At 45.6% G+C, this 19,906-nt stretch overlaps 1 protein-coding gene across 2 annotated transcripts in view; it reads right to left on the bottom strand.

Moving 5' to 3' along the window:
* The window catches only part of AP3B1 (adaptor related protein complex 3 subunit beta 1), a 310,175-nt gene that overhangs the window by 229,632 nt on the left and 60,637 nt on the right, over positions 1–19,906 (bottom strand). For both annotated transcript variants that reach the window (XM_050946875.1, XM_050946876.1), the window contains exon 6: positions 3,648–3,714. In XM_050946875.1, coding sequence (XP_050802832.1) covers positions 3,648–3,714 — 67 coding nt within the window. The remainder of the gene's footprint in view (positions 1–3,647; positions 3,715–19,906) is intronic.

Genomic DNA, 19,906 nt, shown 5'->3' with positions numbered 1-19,906 from the left:
TGACCACCATGCACTTGGTGAAGACACGAGGGGCTGTGCACAAGCCAAATGGGAGGGCTGTGAACTGGTAGTGCATCTTGTGCACCATGAACTGGAGAAAACGTCTGTGGGATGGGGTGACTGAGATGTGAAAGTAGGCGTCTTTCATATTGAGGGCAGCATAGCAGTCTCCCAAGTCCAGAGAGGGGATGATCGCGGCCAGGGAGACCATGCATTACTTCAGATTGACGATGTGTTTGTTGAGCTCCCTGAGATCCAGAATAGGCCTTAAGCCTCCTTTTGCCTTGGAAACGACGAAATAGCGTGAGTAGAAACCCATGTCCCGAAGCTCGAGGCACTTCCTCCACTGCTCCTAGGGCGAGGAGTGTCTGTACCTCCTGGATGAGAAGTTGCTCGTGACAGGGGTCCCTGAAGAGGGATGGGAGGAGTGGACGGGGAGGATGTAGACCAGAAGTGCATAGAATATCCCGCCTCTATTGTGCGAAGGACCCAACGGTCCAATGTAATAAGGGACCAGGCAAGGTACAAACGGGATAGTCGGTTCAGGAAGGGATAGCTGGCCAGGTTTTGCACTGGTAGTCCATCCTCGAGCACACCTTCAAAATGGGTGCTTAGAGCACTGGAGGAGGCTTGGATTGGCCCTGGCTCTGTCCTGAAGGAGGGCATGATGGTCTATGCTGGGGTTACCTGCTTCTCCTACAGGAGAAGTCCTGCCTAGGTCTGGGCGGGAAGGGGCCCTGTTGCAGGGGCTGAGGCTTAAATGGCTTTCTTTGAGTGCCTGGGGTATGCATGCCCAAGGATTTTATGGTGTTCCTTGTGTCTTTCAGAGTACGCAGGCGAGAGTCAGTTTGCTCAGTGAACAGGTCCTGGCTGTCAAACAGAAGATCTGAATGGTGTGTTGCACTTCGAGTGGGATGACTCCTTCAAGGGGGAGCAGTGCAGGAGTGCATGGAGGGGGGCACCGAGTCCCTCGACGGATGAGGATCATGTGATGACCAGTGCCGGTATGGGGAGCGGTGCCACGAGGGTGATCAGTCCAGCGCCACGGAGCGGTGCCGAAGCGGGTCCCGGTGCTGTACCGGGGACTGATTCCATGAAGGAGATCGGTGCCATGAAGAAGACCAGTGCTAAGAGTGGGATCAGTGCCACGACATGGACTGGCGTCGCAAAGACGATCTGCGCCAAGAAGTGGACCGGTGCCGAGACGGGAACTGGGGTCGGGTTGGGGATCTGCGACAGGACTGAGAGCGGTGCCACGATGATGAGCGGTGCCAAGCAGGGGTGCGGTGCGCAGATCGGTGCCAGTCGAAACAGTGCCGCAGCATCACCGAATGCAATCTGGACCTCGAGCGGGACCATGTCCTGGCAGCCAACAACGCCCTCAAGTGTGAACGGCTCCGAGGGTCGGGGCTGCGAGAACAGCACCACTAGTCTAACCGGCAACGTGAGCTGGACTGGTGCGCGGTGCGGTGGCAGGACTCCGAACAACACTGGGACTCAGTGTGACATGGGAAACTCGGTCTGGGAACGGGCGGCCCAAACACCACCGGTTTACCCATCGATGGTACCAGAAGTCATGCCGGGGATGGCATCGGGATGGCTGTCATCTCAATAAGCCCTCTAGCAGCCTTGAAGGTGTCCGGGGTGGAGGACAATGTAACTTCCTCCTCTTGAAGAGGCCCCTGTGGTATGGGACTAGTATGAGCAGATAGAGGTTTCATGGTTTTGTCAGGCTTTGGGGCCTGGTCAGAGCTGGCTTGGTCAGGGCCGCGGTGAATGCCTCAGGGCTTTTGGAATGTTCTTCCATGGCTTGCTTCTCACGAGTGACCTGGGAGTGGGAGCGATGTCGAGGTAGCTATCTTCGGGGCCCGGGAGATTGTCGGTCCCAAAGAGGGCGAGGGTCCTTGAGCGGTGCTGCGGGCAGCACTGCCAGGGGAACACTGCACACCAAGGCACTCAGGCCCGTATCTTAAGGGAGGCAGTGCCGACTCCGTGAGGAGTTGCTTGAGGCAGATTTCTCTCTCTTTCCTTGTGTGGGGCTTGAATGCTTTACAGATTTTGCACCTGTCCACCTGAGGAGTCTCCCCCAGACACCTAAGGCAGGAGTCATGGGGGTTGCCCATAGGCATGGGCTTGCCGCAAGAACTGAGGTTTTGAAGCCCTGGAACAGCATGCCCCAGAGCCCCGCAGGGCACTCACTGAAGGGGAAACACCCCCCCCCAACCACTATACTACACTTAACAATAAGATAACTACTAACAAAGGGAACTATTTACAAAGATAAGAGAATGCTAAGGAGTAGTGGAGCGCTTGCTAGCAAGAGACCACTGTTCCAACAACCATCCCGGGCGGTAAGAAGGAACTGAAGGGGGGTCGGGCCAGCAGGGTCTTATACAGAGCGCCATATCGGCACCACTCAAGGGGGCTCCACAGCTGGCCCAACTGGTAGCTGCTAGGGAAAAGTTTTCCAACTTCTGTGCACGCAGCACGCGCACACACCTAACTGGAATTTAAATGAGCAAGCACTCAAAGAAGAACAGGATAGCCCTGCCTGCAGACAATGGATGCATGTCTAGTTGGTGAGCAGCCAGTTTCCTGATGAAGAACAGTTAAACAATTTTTCAAGGAGGAGACTACTTTTTCTAGACATCTGTACAAGCAGAACAATTGGAAGGGGTCTAAACATTAATTTTACCATATAAATAAGTCCTCTTTATGAAAATCTGTTCTGATTTGAGAGTGTGCTTTCGAAAATAAACTGGTAGAAAGCTCATACGCTAAGTTAGTTTTCTTGAGAACGATTTCACAGCTAACTGAGGTCCCAAACCAAGAAACCTTTTTTGCATATGCTTAACTTTAAGCAGACAAGTAGTCCTGCAAAAGTCAATGGCTCTACTCACATGCTTATCTTCACGTACACACTTAAATGTTTTCCTAAATCGGCCTTAGATACATGGTGCAACACACTGCTCTAAAACCGGGCAATACCTAAGTTGCTGAACGTTCAGCAAGTGCTTAAATGATATCCTGAATCAGGGCCACAATTTGCAAGAGATTGACTCCCTGCAATGGGGTTTCTAATGTGCATGGATCAGGACATTCTGGTGGTTTCTAGCCAAATAGTTCCAGACTAATGTATTTACACCTGTCTGTGCTTCTCCCGCCTCTCTTCCCCGTCGTCCCACATGACAACAGTGCTTTGGAGTCCTAAAGAGTGAATTTCTGTGTTTTGTTTTATTACTTTTTCAATATTATTCTTTTTAAAAAGAAAGAAACCCTGTGGCAATATTAAACCAAAGCTCTTATGAACATTAAGGTGATATGATGAAGCATGCAAAATCCAGAAAATGCCAAAGTTAAAACTTCAAGTCAAACTCCTTTCTGCCACCTTGTGTGTAAACATAACAATGCAGACTTTAAGAATATGATCACATTTCTCAAATACAATGTAATTACACATAAAAGAACATTAAGGTTGCAAATTCAAGCATCTGTAAGCTAGGAAATGCTAGAATTAAGATTGCCGGCTATGTTGTATAGTTCAAATTTAATGGTACGTAATGACAATCATTAAGTAGATGTGCAGCTGAAAGAGTGTGACCAGTACAACTATACACTTAAAAATTACACTAATTTGTGTTACTTACCGTACTTTTATCTTTCAGAAGCTTTTCTATCACTTCAATTAACATTTCCTTTTGCTCTGGATCAAGACTAAAAAACAAAAACAAAGCTAAGGATATATTTTTAAAATGAAAAAAACCTATTACTTTAACGTTTTATGGTCAGGTTTACGCTTGAAACAAAGATAGGCTAGGCAGTGAGGAGGGAAAGGAAACAAACAAGGGAAATGTGAAATTATTTTCAAATCAAACACTTGGTATTGTGGGGAAGAAAAAGGATGCAAAGGAGATTGTGAAACATAAAATGGCAAAAAATAGTACACATTAATTTCTGTTACAGCATTCAGATAGTTTACTATTCTGGAACTAAGCAGGCATCCCTAACTCACAAAACACACAAACATTCAGAACAGGGTCAGAGCATTTGGAAGGTTAGTTTTCTGTTTAATAAAAATAACTTTTCGAACCTCCTTTATCAGTAAAGATCAGAATTTTAAGAACTGCTTGTTCCATTAGCCTGACCAGTAACAGGTTGGAGTCCTGGAATCTCGTTTTTTTAAAAAGCTATTCAAAAGAGCATTACATTGAGTTGCTATGGGAATTATTGGGAAATACAGACCTCAAGCTCAATGTTCTATATAAATAGGTATAGGGAAGATACATGCTATATTTCAGAGAAGGAAAATATGAACATGAGTTATGCCATGTATATGCACACCTCTGAGATTAACTGCAGCCTTTAATTGTTAGGATAGGAGAACACAAGCAAGCATGTCAGCTTCAACTGTCCATTTCCCAAGGGAAAAGACATTGAAAGAAGGCACTGTCATACATTTTGGAAAGTAATTACTTGAATAGCCGTATCTTTCATCTTCAAGACTAAGGGGCAAAACTCTCATGGACTGAGTTGACAGAATGGAACAAACAAGATAAGAAAACTTACGGACTAAACAAAAACTGTGATTCTTATCAAATAGCCAAGAAAAGGCTTTACTGCGGAGACTGAAGACAATTTCAGGTTCTTTAAAGCTGACATTACATGGCAGAGATAAGCAGAAATTAACCAGACCACAGGAATTAAATGCTGACAAAGTAGATTTTTGTCTGTTCTCAGTATCTTTCCTTTATTTTGAAAAGTATGGTTATTTAACCTACAGTAACTGTGGTTCTTCAAAATGTATTGTCCACAAAGATCCTATTCTAGGTGTGCATGCATCCCATGCACACAAGATCAGATTATTTTTTAATAAGAGTGTCCACCTCCAGGGCTGTGTCTGCACTCCACCTACCCTTCCAATCATCTTAGCCAAAGACATAAGGGGCCGGAGAGCCAGAACCAACACTCACTTCCTTTACCAATAAGAATCCCACGTGGATAGGGCTCCAAATCATTAGGTAAGGAGGACGGTTTGTAGAATCTGTGTGGACAAGACACTGTACAGCAACTGAATTCTTCAAAATAAGACACCATGCTCTGAGTGATTGTCCATACAGATTCTACTCCTGGTGATTGAAGAAGTTCTCTCAAACCTGGAGGTAGAAAGAGAGGTCCTACTTAAAGAGTGACTGCAGGACAGCCTTAACAAAAGTTGCCATCAAATATGAAAGCCTATACCGAGGAATAAGTAGCAGTAAGTAAATGAACCATGCTCCAGGCAACAGCTCTACATATTTCAGATATGGGTATATTACCCAAGCAAGCAGTAGTGGCTACCTAAGCCTCTAGTGAAATAGGCTCTAATGAGAGCTAAAGGCTCTTTCTTAGCTATCTGATACTAAGTCTCAATACAATGCAAAACCTACTAAATCCTTTCTGCAAAAGCCACAGACAGTCAGAGACAAGCTAAATAAAAGGATAACGCATCATGTCTAGGGTGTGAAGTTTTATTTCATGTTGGATGGAATGAGGTTTCAATAAAACTGGAAGGTGGATGGATTGATTAGGGTGGAAATCCTATCCTACCTTAGGAAGTAACCTAATGTGAGGCTTAAGAGTGACCTTGGTCTTTTTGAAATATGGTGTAAAGGGGACCAGAAACAAAGGCCTGAATTACTTCCTCTCTCCTGGTGGAAGTAATAACCATCCAAAAGTCTATTTTCATTGACAGGTGCTAAAGAAAGCAGGTTACCATGGGCTCAAAATGGGAGAAAGAGTCCCATTAAGCCAGTGAGAATTATGGTGAGGTTCCAGAAAGGTGGGGGTGGGGTGGGGGAGAGGATCCCTAACAGGTGGGAAGTTATGAGTGAGGCTCTTCAAAAACCTTGACACCATGAGATTTGAAATTTAACCCCAAACTGGAGGGTGATTTGCGGAGAGTGCTGCTAAATATACCATGACTGAACTAACAAAGTACAGATTGATTCAGGGTAAGTAAATAGTTCAGAATAACCAAGACTGAGGTTGTCAATGCAAGAGCTGCTGCTGAGCCACCCAGTCAGAAAACCTCTTCCCATTCAGCTCTAAGTCTTTTTGGTGGACAGTTTTTTTATTTTTGACAACGTTTTAGAATTATAGAGCAGCAGCTCCCCTCTAAGTAGTCATCCAACCAGCATCTAGGCTGTCCAGTGTAACAATGCAGAGTACAGGTGCAAAATCCAGCCCTGTTTCTTGGAAATTATGTCAAGTGATTAGTGATTAAGGTGACTGGTGGACAAGTTGACAAATTCAACTGGGAGAAGAACAAAAAATGCCTGGACAAGTGAGGGCTATCATGATCACATTGCCTGCATCTCATTATAGTTTCCTGAGGACACTGGGTATCAAAGAAATTTGTGGGAAGGCATAGAACAGTTTCTGTGCCCACAGAGGCCATCAGCAAACCCAAGCTTGTGATGCCATAGGAGCAAGATGTCCAACATTTATTGCCAAGGACTGTAGAAAGGAGGCCTGCTATCAGGAATCACCACCACCATGATGTTGTGGGAGGACTGAGTGATTGAAGGACCATTCATAGTTCTCTGAAAAGCCCCTGCTGAGTTGATCTACAAAACACCCTACTGGATCAAGTAGGTGGAGAGCTCCTCATGTAATGTGCTGAAGCAGGCACCAATTTTGAAGATGTGTCATTTTTGACAGAGTAGGGAGGATCTCTCCCCCTACCTACCTGTTGATGGAGTGAATCACAGTAGTGTTGTCTTTCAGAACTTGAACAATGAGGACTCAAAGAAGGAGTAAGAAAGCCTTGTATGCAACAGTATGGCCCTGAACACCAGGATGTTTATATACAGCATGGCCTCCTGGGCCAACCGTAGTCCTTGAATCGTGATGATCAAAATGAGCTCCCCTTCCTTGAGTGGAGGCATCCTGCGTTAAGGTCTTGGCAGAGGAAAGGGAATGCCGTTGCATACCTAAAGTTGCTCTGCCCAGCAATTTAGTGAGGATAGTATCAGAGGGGTAGCCGTGTTAGTCTGGATCTGTAAAAGCAGCAAAGAATCCTGTGGCACCTTATAGACTAACAGACGTTTTGGAGCATGAGCTTTCCTGGGTGAATACCCACTTCGTCAGATGCATGTAGTGGAAATTTCCAGGGGCAGGTATATATATGCAGGCAAGCTAGAGATAATGAGATAGTTCAATCAGGGAGGATGAGGCCCTGTTCTAGCAGTTGAGGTGTGAAAACCAAGGGAGGAGAAACTGGTTTTGTAATTGGCAAGCCATTCACAGTCTTTGTTTAATCCTGAGCTGATGGTGTCAAATTTGCATGAGTGAGGATAGGAATTCTGAAGGAATAATGACCAAGGAGGTCTATGCTGGGTCTGTTTGGTAAATATACTGATCTCAACCATCCTTGAAGAGGCTAAAGGTCAAGTCCGGCTTGCTGTGAGAGACAGGTGCATGCTTACATGTATCCCAAGAGTTGAAGTACATCCTCACTAGTGTTTTGGTATGCATCTGGAGCAGTCTGATTGATTATCATTTAGAATAATTGCTAATGTATGTACATTACTGCCAATCTGGAATCTGACACTGTCCTGGTGAATTCTATAGTCTCAGTTGTAGGTCAGAGTGGACTTTGTTGACTTTTAGCCCTAGTGAAGCGAATAGGTGGAATATCAAATGAATTAAGTCAGTTACTTGCTGTGGTGATTTTCTCTAAGCCTGACAGTTCTTCAGATAAGGATAAACTTGTATGTCTCATCTCCAAAGATGTACAGCCAGTTTGACCTGGAATTTGGTGAAGACTCAAGGAGCTGCTGAGAGGCTGAAAGGCAGGACTCCATAGTGCTCCTGTGAGAAATCATGGGTACTTCCTGTGTACCAGATGGATGGAGATGTGAAAGTGTGTGTTGACAGCTGAGAGTTGTGAGCCATTCCACAGGATCCAGGTAAGGTATCATGGAAATTAGGGGGGAAATACAGAATTTAACACAATGAACAAATATGTTGAGACATCAAATGTCAAGGACAGATATTCAATCTCCTTAATTCCAAAGAAGAAAGAAGTGAAACCCTTGTCTTTGAACACTATGTGCACTTTTTCCACTGCTGCCAGTTGTAGCAGGGAGTCTACCTATTTTTTCAACCATCTCTCATGAAAGGAGTCCCTGAAAGGAGACAGAAGGGAGCAGAGGTCGGAACAGTGTGCAACTAGATGGATACTCCTTGCTTACTATAGAGGACCCGCTGGTCCTAGATTATCCCATTCCAAGACTCTTGGTGAGGAGAAGTGGGGGAGGCAACAAAGGAAAAAGATCCATACGTGGTCCGATCAGTCGCTGTATACTCATGTAGAAACTGAAGGGTGTTTTGGGAGAAGAAGGTTGGTTTGTTTGTTTTTTAAAACCAGACAGTCCAAGTCACAGGGTGGTCAAAGAGGAATTTCTGCTTCTTCCTCAGAGGTTCTGATGGTCATTTATTAAGAATAGTACTGGGGCAGAGATTGTGTGCCTATAGTAGAGCTGCTACCTCTGTTTTTTTCTGCAAGGTGGAGATGTAGAGTCTTAGAAATGTAAAATCACTTCTATCCTTGAGACTATAAAGAGCTTCAACTGTGCTCCTGCTAAATAATTTGGTACTTTCAAAAAGGGAGATCTATTATTATCTTTATTGTCTGAGGGATCCTAGATGCTTGTACCTATGAAAAACATCTTACGGCAGCAGCCGACATCATAATCCCTGCCACCGCATCGGAATCATCAAGTGCAGCCTGTACTGAACTTCTTGCACTATGTTTACCTTCTGACATAAGGGTCTTTAAGCTAATCCTGAAGGACTTTTGGCAGTTTATCAAGTAGCTTTGAAAACCCAGCCCAGAAAAGGAAGCACTATTTACAGAACAAGGCTTGATAGTTGGCCACTCTAATTTGGAGGCTCACAGAAGAAAGGACCTTTATGACCCAAGAGATTCAGTTTCTTAAGACCCTCCTCACAAGGAGTGGTTCGGGGAGCTCTCTGTTTCAACTTCTTGAGCTGCTTGTACAATTAAGGACTTTGCGGTCAGGTGCTGATAGAAACAGTCCAACTCCTTGGCTGGGATCTCCTATCTGCTTTCCTGGAGGTGGCTGGGATAGATACTGAAGTGTGCCAGATAGTTTTTGCGACTTGAGAAAGCCCTTGCTCATAGGCAACGCTAGTCTGCCTCGTGTCATCGTGAGAAGTATATCTGTTACAGGGTGACCCTAGCCCTTTAAGAGGGAGCAGGGCCAATGGATTTGAGACTCGTCAGTAAGGTTACAATATCACGGAGGTTGCAGAAGTCACAAAATCCGTGACTTCCAGTGACCTCCGTGACACTGGGAACCCCTGCAGCTGAGCAAACGCCCTGTAGCGTGAAAAACTGCTATCTGAGTGAATTTGCTAGAGTGTACTGAGCATGCTCAGTAACATCTGTTAAAGCAACAGAAGGAGACCCCTGCAGGAGCTCAGCCTCCGCTGACTGTGGGGTACCCCCTCTACAACTGCCTGGCTGCCACTGAGGGGGACCCTTGAGCTCTCCAGCCGCTGCCACTGGCAGGGACCCCCCCAGCAGCTGCTCAACCTCTGCAAGCAGCCGGCATCCTCGCCCCCCAGCTGCCTCTGGCAGTGGCAGAGGGACCCTGGAGCTACTTAGTGGCTGCTGGAAGGGCCCTCCCCAGAGCGCCCCAGTGCTAGCAACACGAGGACTCCCACAACTAGCCACCTGCCACTGCCAGTGAGAACCCCTGAGCTCCCCAGCCACCAGCAATGGCAGCAGAAGGACCCTTGCAGCTGCTCAGTGCTTTGAGCAGCTTCCTCCCTCCCTTCGCAGCTCCCAGTCACCTCCGACAGTGGCAGAGGGACCCCAGAGCTACTCAGCAGCTGCTGGAAGGGACTCCACCCCCAGCTCTCCAACTACTAGCAGAGGTGGCAGGGGGACTCTCTCAAGCTCCAGGGCAAAGGGGATCCTGCAGCTCCCAGCTGCAGCAGGCTGAGGGAGGGGGCAGGGTACCGAACCATTTTCCCTCCTCATTTTGTCAGAGATTTTTTTTAGTAAAAAAAAAGTGAGGGACAGGTCACGGCTTCCATGATTTTTTGTTTATTGCCAGTGACCCGTCCATGACTTTTACTAAAAAATATCCATGACAAAATCATAGCCTTACTCATCAGCTCACTTCGATCGGTCTTAAAGAAGGCACGTGAGAAAGCTGAAGCCAGAAGACCAAAGAGAGCTGAGGGATGTTCCCCTGTGAAAATGATCACCTAGCAGAAACTTGGGGGTTCCTGCTGGGAAGAAAAGGGTTACCTGCCAAGTGGAAGGGCTGGGATGGCTGTCCTGTCAGAAGAGGAGAAGCAACTTAGGCATGGCAGATTACACCTGAGAGTGGTATGTTTTATGTCAACAGACTACAAGATGTGGAATTTTAAGGACTATACACACTGAGATGAAAAACAAACTATGTTTGAGGACTTTTGTTATGGACGTTTTTACATTATGTTTTGGTAATAAACTGGTCCCGAAGAGGGTGTCAAGGCTGAATCCCCACTCTGGGGGGATCCTCACTCAAGTGATTTTAAAATACTTGCTACTCCAGGCTTATATTACACTCCCAAGGTTACAGTTTTTCTCTGATCTTGCCTTGGAAAATGCTGCCACCATCCAAATGCAAAAAAAACCCCAACAACTCTTGAACCCAGGAAGGAGCACTTGGGAATTCCTCCCTGTGGGATACCCTCAAGCCCTTTCAATCCCTCTGGGGAAGAGCTGCGAAAGAAAAGAAAATTAGCTGTTGCCACCAGTTAATTAAATAAATATATGCACAAGCCTCTTAGGACACCAAATATCTAATCCTGTTCTTAAAAAAGGTAAATTTTATTAAAAACAAAAAGGAATAAAATACATCTTGAACTTGGTCTTTTGCTAGATTTTAAAAGAGTAATTCCAAAAATTAAGCACCCAAAATAGTTTTCTTGGGGGTTCAGCTTAAAGGTTACAAGCAAACAAAAGCCTCTGGGGTTAGCACAGAGGAGATCCACAAGCCAAAATAAAGAAATAAACCTGATCGTATCTAGCTAAACATTTCCTGTCCCAATAATTCCTTCTAGGTATGGAAGATAATTTTTCATACCTGGGTCAAACCTTACACAGCAGTCCTGCTTATAGCATTGCTGCTCTGTGTTACTTCTGGGCTGCAGGGACAACAGACGAAGGAAAAATTTATTTCCCAATTTTAAAAAGTTCTACCTTTCCATTGGCTCTTTTGGTCAGTTGCCCTCTTCCTTTTCTTTACCTGGGGGAGTTCTAACACTTTACAGGTAAAGCAAGCACAAAACAGCTATCAAGAGGGATTTTACAGCTAACTGGCTGGTTGGGTGTCCATAAAAGAGAGCTCTCTCCCCCCGTATTTATCACAGAGGGTTATTACTGAAGAAAGAGATCCTGATGTGCAGTTACTGAAAACTCTGCAGGGGAAAATGGAGGTGTGTCTATCATGTCATGGCCTGTCACAGGAGGGCATCCCAGGAAGCCACTGCCTTGTGACAATATCCAACAACTTATGCGCCGTCTCCTGAATGACTTCTGGCAGTATATCAAGAATTTCCACAATTCTCCTTAATAGGTCTTTGAGCTTGTCATGTGAGGCCAAGGTGGGAGGATTGACTGCCCAGAAGAGCATAGTCACCTGGGTGCTCCTGGTGTAGGAAGTGATGATCGTCCTCCCCACACCGTTGATTTCTTCACCCTCTAGTAGTTGAAGGGGAGTATGTTGAAAGCTGGAAACAGTTGATTTGCTTCAGCCAGTACCGTGAAACTCTTTGGTCCCAGGATGTCCAATGCCACAATGTTACTCAGAACTGTGAAGGTTGTGATCAGTACTAGGGGCAACATGGTAAATGCTGAAAATGTCAGTGCTGAAGTCTGTACTGACAAGGACATTCCCAAGGTGGTAGGACCAGGGCAGTGCTGTCCTTGTGTTCTAAATTTACCCTTCAGTAGTGGCATACCACAATGGTAGTCCAAGCTGTGATTCTTAGAGGATGAAGCCTGAGGAGAGAAGTCTCTTACTCATTGTCAGTGAGCACAAATTGCACCTGGATCCTCCACTAGAGCCATGCTCTTTTCTTTCTCTCTCAAAAGTTACTGAGGCAGTAAAGGAGTAGGTCTGTAGGAAAAGGCAGCTCGGGAGCTAGGAATCAAGCTATAGCTCACTGAGGTGGAAACTCTCCTGCTGCATGTTTCTCTGAAATAGCACAAGTGGAAGGCAGCAAGGATTTTTTGAGCAGAAACAGTTTGTGTCACCTCCCTGCTCTTAGAGTTCTTTTAAAAAATAAATGAGATTCAGATCAATGTTCTGTTATCTCGCCATTTGTAGAGGGGCATGTAAGACAAAGGGAACACAATGTTTAAGGGCATGACAGAGCTGCAGGACAGACAGTTCTTGAAGCCGGTAACTGTTTCTGCCATGATAAGGACTGTAATCCACTGTAATTGGGGGGAGAAAGCGAGAGGACTAGGGGAAGAAAAACTAATTATAAAGGTTGGCAAGAGGCAAAGGAAACAAACTAATTCTAGTTACAATAATATTGAAGGAGAACTACACTAAAACTTTGTCACATCGTGTAAGGACATGCACTCTACAAGTGTTCTGTCTCACAACCATCATCAGTAAAAAGGAAGCAAGTGGCAGTTGGGCCACCTCACCCTTCATAATCTCATCTACAGTGGACATGAAATCATGTATGATGCAGGCACTATCCCAATGGACATATTCAAAATGAATATAATCTCATACGCATGGGGCTCACGAACATCTAGATGGAAACTGTGCAGTCACCCAGAAAACAACCTCCATTACTTACTACAAAATGGAACACATCAGACTATAAAGTCTTCAAAGCTTGTAAAGTCTGATTAGCTGCAACCCTGTGTTGTCACTAATGGTCCTGCCTTCCCCACTTCCTTTCCCTCATCCACCTCAGAGTAAACAAGTACAACATTTCTAAAGTGGTCCAGTGGGTGGTATCAAGCACAAGTAGCAATGCCGTACCTATTTGCTCTGAGGAAGAGGAAGCAGGAGAGGTTGGGAGAACCACAGAGGATATCAGTCTTCCTCATTCCTTTTTATTGGACTGTTTAGCACCAGCGGGTTTTAGATGCACAGCAACAATTAGCTTATGTTGATGTGGTAGGAAAACACATAACCTGGTACAGGCAACCTCAGTAGCATGCAGTATAGCATTGAAAACTGGCATATACTGCATATATACTGGCATAGGCCTCTGTGCCAGGGAATCAGCAGGTGCTTTAATGGCATAGTAGCTATATTAGTGTCATGACACCTCTAATCAGGTCACCTTCAAGTAGTGAACCCAGCATCTCTGAATCTCAAAGCACGAGCCCTCCACTACTAGGAGCTAAAGGACCAAGTCCATCAGCTATGAGGCAATAACAGACTCAAACCTCTTTGGTATAACCATTAGAAGCACTCAAAGAGCCACTACTCAACAGTTTATTACACTGATTAATTCTATCCCACATACATACAGAGACAAGATCCTTACATAATGTCATATTACCACAGTACCTGAGTGGTTGGGAAGCTGCCTCATCCTATTGCCGGCTGACTAGGCAAATACTTTGGTGAGCACTGCCAGGCCTGAGGACTGCTTCAGAGCATTCATAGCCCTTGTTTAGTTTAAGATATTTATACTTTTATTTATGTCTCTCCCTTATTTCAGTGTAGAATCCAGAGATGGAAGTGTTCTGTGACAGAAGGCAGTGCGACTCTGGGAGTGGATGTGTTGTTTTGCTTTACACTCCCTTTACCCCAAACCAGTCTTTTTGCCACTTCTGCCCCTTTCATGTGGTAGTGGATCCTTAGGAGGCTGAGAGTTCTAGGGATTTATTTGGGAGGAAAGGGGCTGGGAAACAGTGTTGTCTGGAGCACCACAGAAAGTTAAATAGCAGTTTTTACTCAATCATTCAAAAGAGAGAGGGAGAGCTGGCCATAGTGAGCCACTGCTTAGCACTAACAGTCTGTCTGGCACTGTATAGTATACTAAAATATTGTAAACTTTTCAGAGCAGTCTAAATGCATCTGTTTATATGTCTTTAATGTAACTTTAGAAAATGTATTATTTTGCTTTGTTTTTTATAACTCCAGCATCTGGGAAATTATCCTGAGGCAACAATCTTAGGCCTTTCTACAGTGCTTATCATTGCAGTATCTAAGTGTTACTATAATGGGGTGAACTCACTCTGTACTGGACAGGAAAGAGTTAACCCCTCCTTGTGGGCTGAGGAAGCCTTGTCCCCACAGCCCTACTGGGCATGCCTCAAGTGCAGTACTAGTATAAGACCGAGCAATTCAGCTTCGTCTGGGCTGCCCACCGGAGAGAAAGGACATCTGTTGCAGCTCCAGCCTCGGAGCCACAGCAGACCCCGAATGTGGAAGCCGGAGGCACCGATGCCCCGGCAGATTCCCCGGTACGTGTAGACACTCCAGGGACTTTGGAGCCACTGGGAACAGCCCAGGTAGAGGAAACCGGGAACCCTGAAACTGCCCAGACCACGGACGCAGGAGTTATGATCGGAAATAGCCACAGGGAGGGACTAACCATAATTCCGACCATAGTCTGCGTGTTGCGGCTGGATCCCCACTCAGCGGCAAGTGCCCAGGTCACCCTGCCTTGACTGCCACCCGCCTCCAGGTGACGGCCCACCACTCACTTCCAGGTGGCAACCTGCCACCCTACTGACTTTGGCCATTAGACCCTATTGCCCTGTGAACCAGGGCCAGTCTATTGACTCTGGCCGCTAGGCCTTACTGCCCTGCAGACCAGGGTAACCCTATCAACTCTAGTCCTTAGGTCTCACTGCCTTGAGGTAAAGGTCTGCTTGAGGGATGGTGTGAACTCACCCCACACTTCATGGGGAACCTCACCCCATCACAGTTACTACCAGAGTACTGAAACCTCTGAGCTATACTAATTTAAGTACAACAGTCTGTTAGTCTTAGCTTAATGTTGAATGTTTATTAGTGGTAAAGTGATTCACCACTATTTTTTTTTTCCCCAGCAGCAGAAGCAAGCAAGCAACTTAACTTTATTAAATTGTATTAACTATGTTTGTATAGCATCCAGCAAAATGGGTCCCAGAATGTGGTTGGAGCCTCTAGATGCTACAGTAAGACACAATTTTTGGTCAGAACTCCCTACAGCCATTTCCCACAGACCTTTTTAAAAATGTACTCCAAAGTTCTGGTAGGTCTGAATTTCAAGTGAGGAATTTATCATTTTCTGAGAGACCTCTTTTGGGAATTTAAAATACGCTTAGTTTCTCTTGGCTAAATCAAGATTCTCCATTTATTAATTTGAACACCTTTAGCATAGAAGATAAATGTAACAGTAAGATAATTTAAAAAAATGGAAGGCAGACAAATCTAATGTTTGCCAAGTGGACGAGGCCCCAGTTCCTAAGGGACAGTATTTTATTTTTAAGCTGTTATGGATACACTGACCAATAGGGAGCAGTGATAAGGGGAGATTACTTACTGTAATGGGAGGTTCTTCAAGATGTGTTGTCCCTATGTGTATTCCACACATGGGTATGCATGCACGCCACGCGCTCAAGTCGAATTCTTTAAAGCAGTGTCCATTCACCGATACAGGCGCAATAGCTCTTCTTGTGCTCCCAACCGAGGGCATAAGGGGCAGATTAACACTTCTCTAGTTCCCTCTTATCACAAGATAACAGGATCTAAAGCAGAGGGGACGGAGGGCAGGTAGTGGAAAACAGATAGGGACCACACACCTCAAAACCCTACGGTTACAATAAGTAACCTCCCTTTCTTCTTCAAGTACTGGTCCCTGTCTGTATTCTACATATCGATGACTAGCAAGCAGTGCTCAGAGTAAAGAAGGGAGCAAGGATGTTTGAAGCAGAGAAGCCTGTACTACTGCTGTTCATATGGCCACATCCACAGCTATGGCTTGAATGTGTAGTGCAAGGCAAATGTGTGGACAGAGCTCCAAGGTGCTGTTCTGCAGATGACTGCAGCAGAAGGTCCAATAAGGAGACTGTGGAGGCTGCTTGTGCTCATGTGGAATGAGTAGTAGTATTTCCCAAAGGGAGAGAGGGAAGTTTAGCTAGTACCCCTCTAGTATAAATCCCAAAACACACTTAGAAATCCTCTGTGAGGTCTGTCCATGTGACCTTTCTACTATGGTGACAAAGTGTCTCAGTTTTTCTAATGGGTTTAGTTCTCTGCAGGTAGAAAGCCAGGGCTCACCTGAGGTCAATGGAGTGAAATCTCTTGTCTCAAAGAAACGTGGTTTTGGAAGAAATACAGCTAAGTGGATTGATCATTTAAACACAGTACTCAACCAATCATGGGGAGAAATTTGGGGTATAACCTAAGGGAGACATTCTCTTTGTAGAATACTCTGTACAGGTGGTCTGCCATCATGGCTCTGAGCTCACTGACCAGCATAGCCAAAGTGACTGCCACTAAGAATACCACTTTCATAGAGAGGTAGGTCACGGCAATGTTGCCGTAGGTTCGAAGGACAAACCTGTGAATATCGACAGGACACAGTTAAGGTCCCACTGAGACGTAGGTTTAATAACCCGTGGGAAGGTCCTGATAAGCCTTTTATAAATTGCACGGTAGTCAGGTGTATAAGACAGAATGTCTCTCCACCAGTGAGAGGAAGGCACTGATAGGACTGAAGTCTAAGCAGAGGAGATAGTCTAGGATGATCAGAATGTCCACAGTATCAGGCATATGGTGGTGGTGACATATCCAGGCCAAAAAAAGATGTGTTTCAGTTCAGTAGCAGGCTCTAGTAGAATCCATTCTACTTTGGCTAAGGATTTCCTGGACAGAGATAGAGCATGAGTGGTCTATTTCCAATACCCACCCAAAATTCAGGCTGTGAGGTGGAGTGAGTCCAGGTTGTGGTGCCTGACTTCCCCCACATGAGCAGATTCGGATAGAACTGTCTATACCAGTAGGCTGCCAGGAGGATGACAGTGGCCCTTTTGTGACACATCTCCAGTAGAAATTGTGGCAGCAGGAGGAAGGGAAGAAAGGTGTATTTGAGGACATCTGTTCACGGGAATAGGAGAACAACGCCTTGGGAATCATGGCCTATAGTTCTCCTGGAGGAGTAATACATGCAGAGCTTCCTGTTTGTCTGAGATGCAAAGTCATCCCATATGGGAGTACACCACTGTACAAATATGTTGGTTAGAACTGTCATATATCTCCCATTCATGTCTGTGGAGAAACTTCTGCTTAGCTTGTCTACCAAGGAGTTGTGAACGCCCAGAAGGTAGGCAGCCTGTATCGTAATATGGTTTCCAAAACACCAGTTCCAAAAACCCTGACAGCTTCCAAGCAGAGGAAATGAGATTTTGCTCCTCCATTTGTTTATACAGACAACTATGGTGATATTGTCTGACATTATCTGTACACGGAATGAGCGTATGAGGGGAAGGAAGGCCTTGCACACGAAGTGGACTGCTCTTAGCTCCAGTAAATTTGTGTGTAGTTTGTCCTTTCTTGTGGTCCAGGTACCCTGAATAGTATTGTGATCCATGTGAGCACCTCACCCTCTAAGGGAGGTATCTGTCAGGATGGTGGCCTGCAGTGTGTTAGGGCTGAAGGGAATCCCTACCATGATCTTGTGTGGCTAGGACCACCAACTGAGGGAGATGAGAGTTCTGATAGGAACAGTGACATGAGAGTCAATATGATCTCGCTTGGTTGATAAGTTAAATGAAACCAAGCTTATAGACAGGGCATGTGGAGTCTGGCAAATGGTGTCACATAGGTGCATGCAGCCATGTGACCTAACAAAGAAAGGCAGTTTTGTTCCATAGCTTGCAGTGTGCATGTTATGTGAGAGATCAAATTGCTCTTTATGAGGACCCTGCCTGTGGGGAGAAGGGCTTTTTTTTTTTTTTTTTGGGGGGGGGGGGGGAGGGGATTTCAGCTGTGCTCCTATAATAGTTTTATATCCTTGTAGGTGATCAAATGAGCTTTTCTTCATTTATGTTAACCCTATGGTAGCAAGAAACTATCCAATAAATTCTGTGGTTGACATGACTTCCTGATGAGATTGGCCCACCAGGAGCTAGTCATCTAGGTATGGAAACACCATGTAGCCCTGACATCACATCTGAGCTGCTACTACAGTGAGCACTTTCGTGAATACCTTGAGTGCCACAGCAAGCCCAAAGGGAGGAGACAAAACTGGTAGTGATCTTGGGTGACCATAAAGCATATGAATTTCCTGTGAGATAGGTGAATATTTATGTGGAAATATGCATCCTTCATGTCAAGAGCCACAAACCACACACCCTCCTGAAGGGAGGGGATTATCAGTGCCAGCATAATCATCCTGGACTTCAGCTTTCAAATAAACATGTTGAGTTGTCAAAGATCAAGGACAGGTCTCCATCTGCTATCTTTTTTGGGGATTAGGGAATATGGAGAGTAGTACCCTATTCCATGGCAGTGAGGCAGGACACATTCTACTGCTCCTCAATTTAAGAGGGATTCCACCTCTTGTTGAAAAATCATTTGATGAGAGAGTGGTCCCTGGAGAAGGACCGGGGAGATGGGAAAGAAAGGAACTGTGGAGTATCCTAGATGGATAATCTCCAGGACCCAACTCTGTGGTGATCTTGTCCTAGGTGTGGGTGAAAAGGATAAGATGACCTCTTAACTTGACTAGGGGAGGCGTAGGTTCCATCAGTGGTGGTAAGCAGTCTCAACCTGCATGTCAAAAATGGCCTTTGGCCTGCAGTTGGGAATAAGCAGACACTGTGGAAGTAGGAGTGTAGAAACGGGATCTCTGGATCCTCTGCTATTTGCACAGAGGCTCAGGTGCATGTTGGTAACATGAAGCATGTGCAGGGGGCAGTCATGGCCTAAAAGGCTCTCTCTGGTGTCTCCTCCTGCGTACTGAAATATAAATACCAAAGAAACACAGAGTGAACCTTGAGTCCTTTAGCAAGTGAAGGGACTCATCCATCTTTTCATTAAAAAGGTTGGACTAGTTGAAAGCGAGTTTTGGGACAGTGTCTTGGACCTCTCTAGGAAAGCCCAATGACTGGAATCACGAGTCCCTTTGCATGCCCAGGCCTGTGGCCAAACTTCTAGCTGCAGTATTTGTGGCATCTCCCACAGATTAGAGCGCCACCTTTGTCACTATTTTCTTTTGTCCAGAAAAGATTGGAAACGGGCTCGGTCTTCCATAGTAGTTGAAGTCCGCATGTCTGACATAGGCGTTGAAATAGTATTTTGCTAATAAAGCCTGGTAATTAGCTATATAAAACTGCAGACCTGCAGAGGAGAAGACCTTCCTACCTAGGAGATCCAGTCTCTTTGAGCCCTTCTCGTCAGGGGTAGGTTTTTGGTAGTGAAACCTAGTGCTTTCCATTACTGCCTGTACCAACAGCGAGTTAGGAGCAATATGGGAAAACAAGTCAGCTCCCTTGGCAGGAACAAAGTAGCATTTTATGGCCCTTTAAGGTGCAAGGTCACAAGATGCAAGTGTGTGCCAAACGACTCTGACCGAATCTAATATGGCCTCGTGATTGAAAAGGCTACTCTGGTCAGTCCTTGTGGTTGGAAAACATTCAAGATCTGGTACTGAGGGACCTGGACCTCTTCCAGTGGGATCTGTAGATCATTAGCAACCCTTTGCAACAGCTCCTGGTATTGCCAGTGGTCATTTGGCAATGGCAGCATCATCTGGGGATGATGAGGAAGTTTCCAATCAGTATTATCATCGGTACCATTGGAACCGGTTCTGATACTTCCTCCTCATACACCAACGAAGCTGGCTAGTGAGAGGGGGAGGAGTGGTACGACTC

Source organism: Gopherus flavomarginatus, chromosome 3, assembly GCF_025201925.1.
Source record: "Gopherus flavomarginatus isolate rGopFla2 chromosome 3, rGopFla2.mat.asm, whole genome shotgun sequence".
Classification (NCBI taxonomy): domain Eukaryota; kingdom Metazoa; phylum Chordata; order Testudines; family Testudinidae; genus Gopherus; species Gopherus flavomarginatus.
Note: the sequence above shows the minus strand (reverse complement) of the source record. Positions and strands in the feature narration are given on the sequence as shown.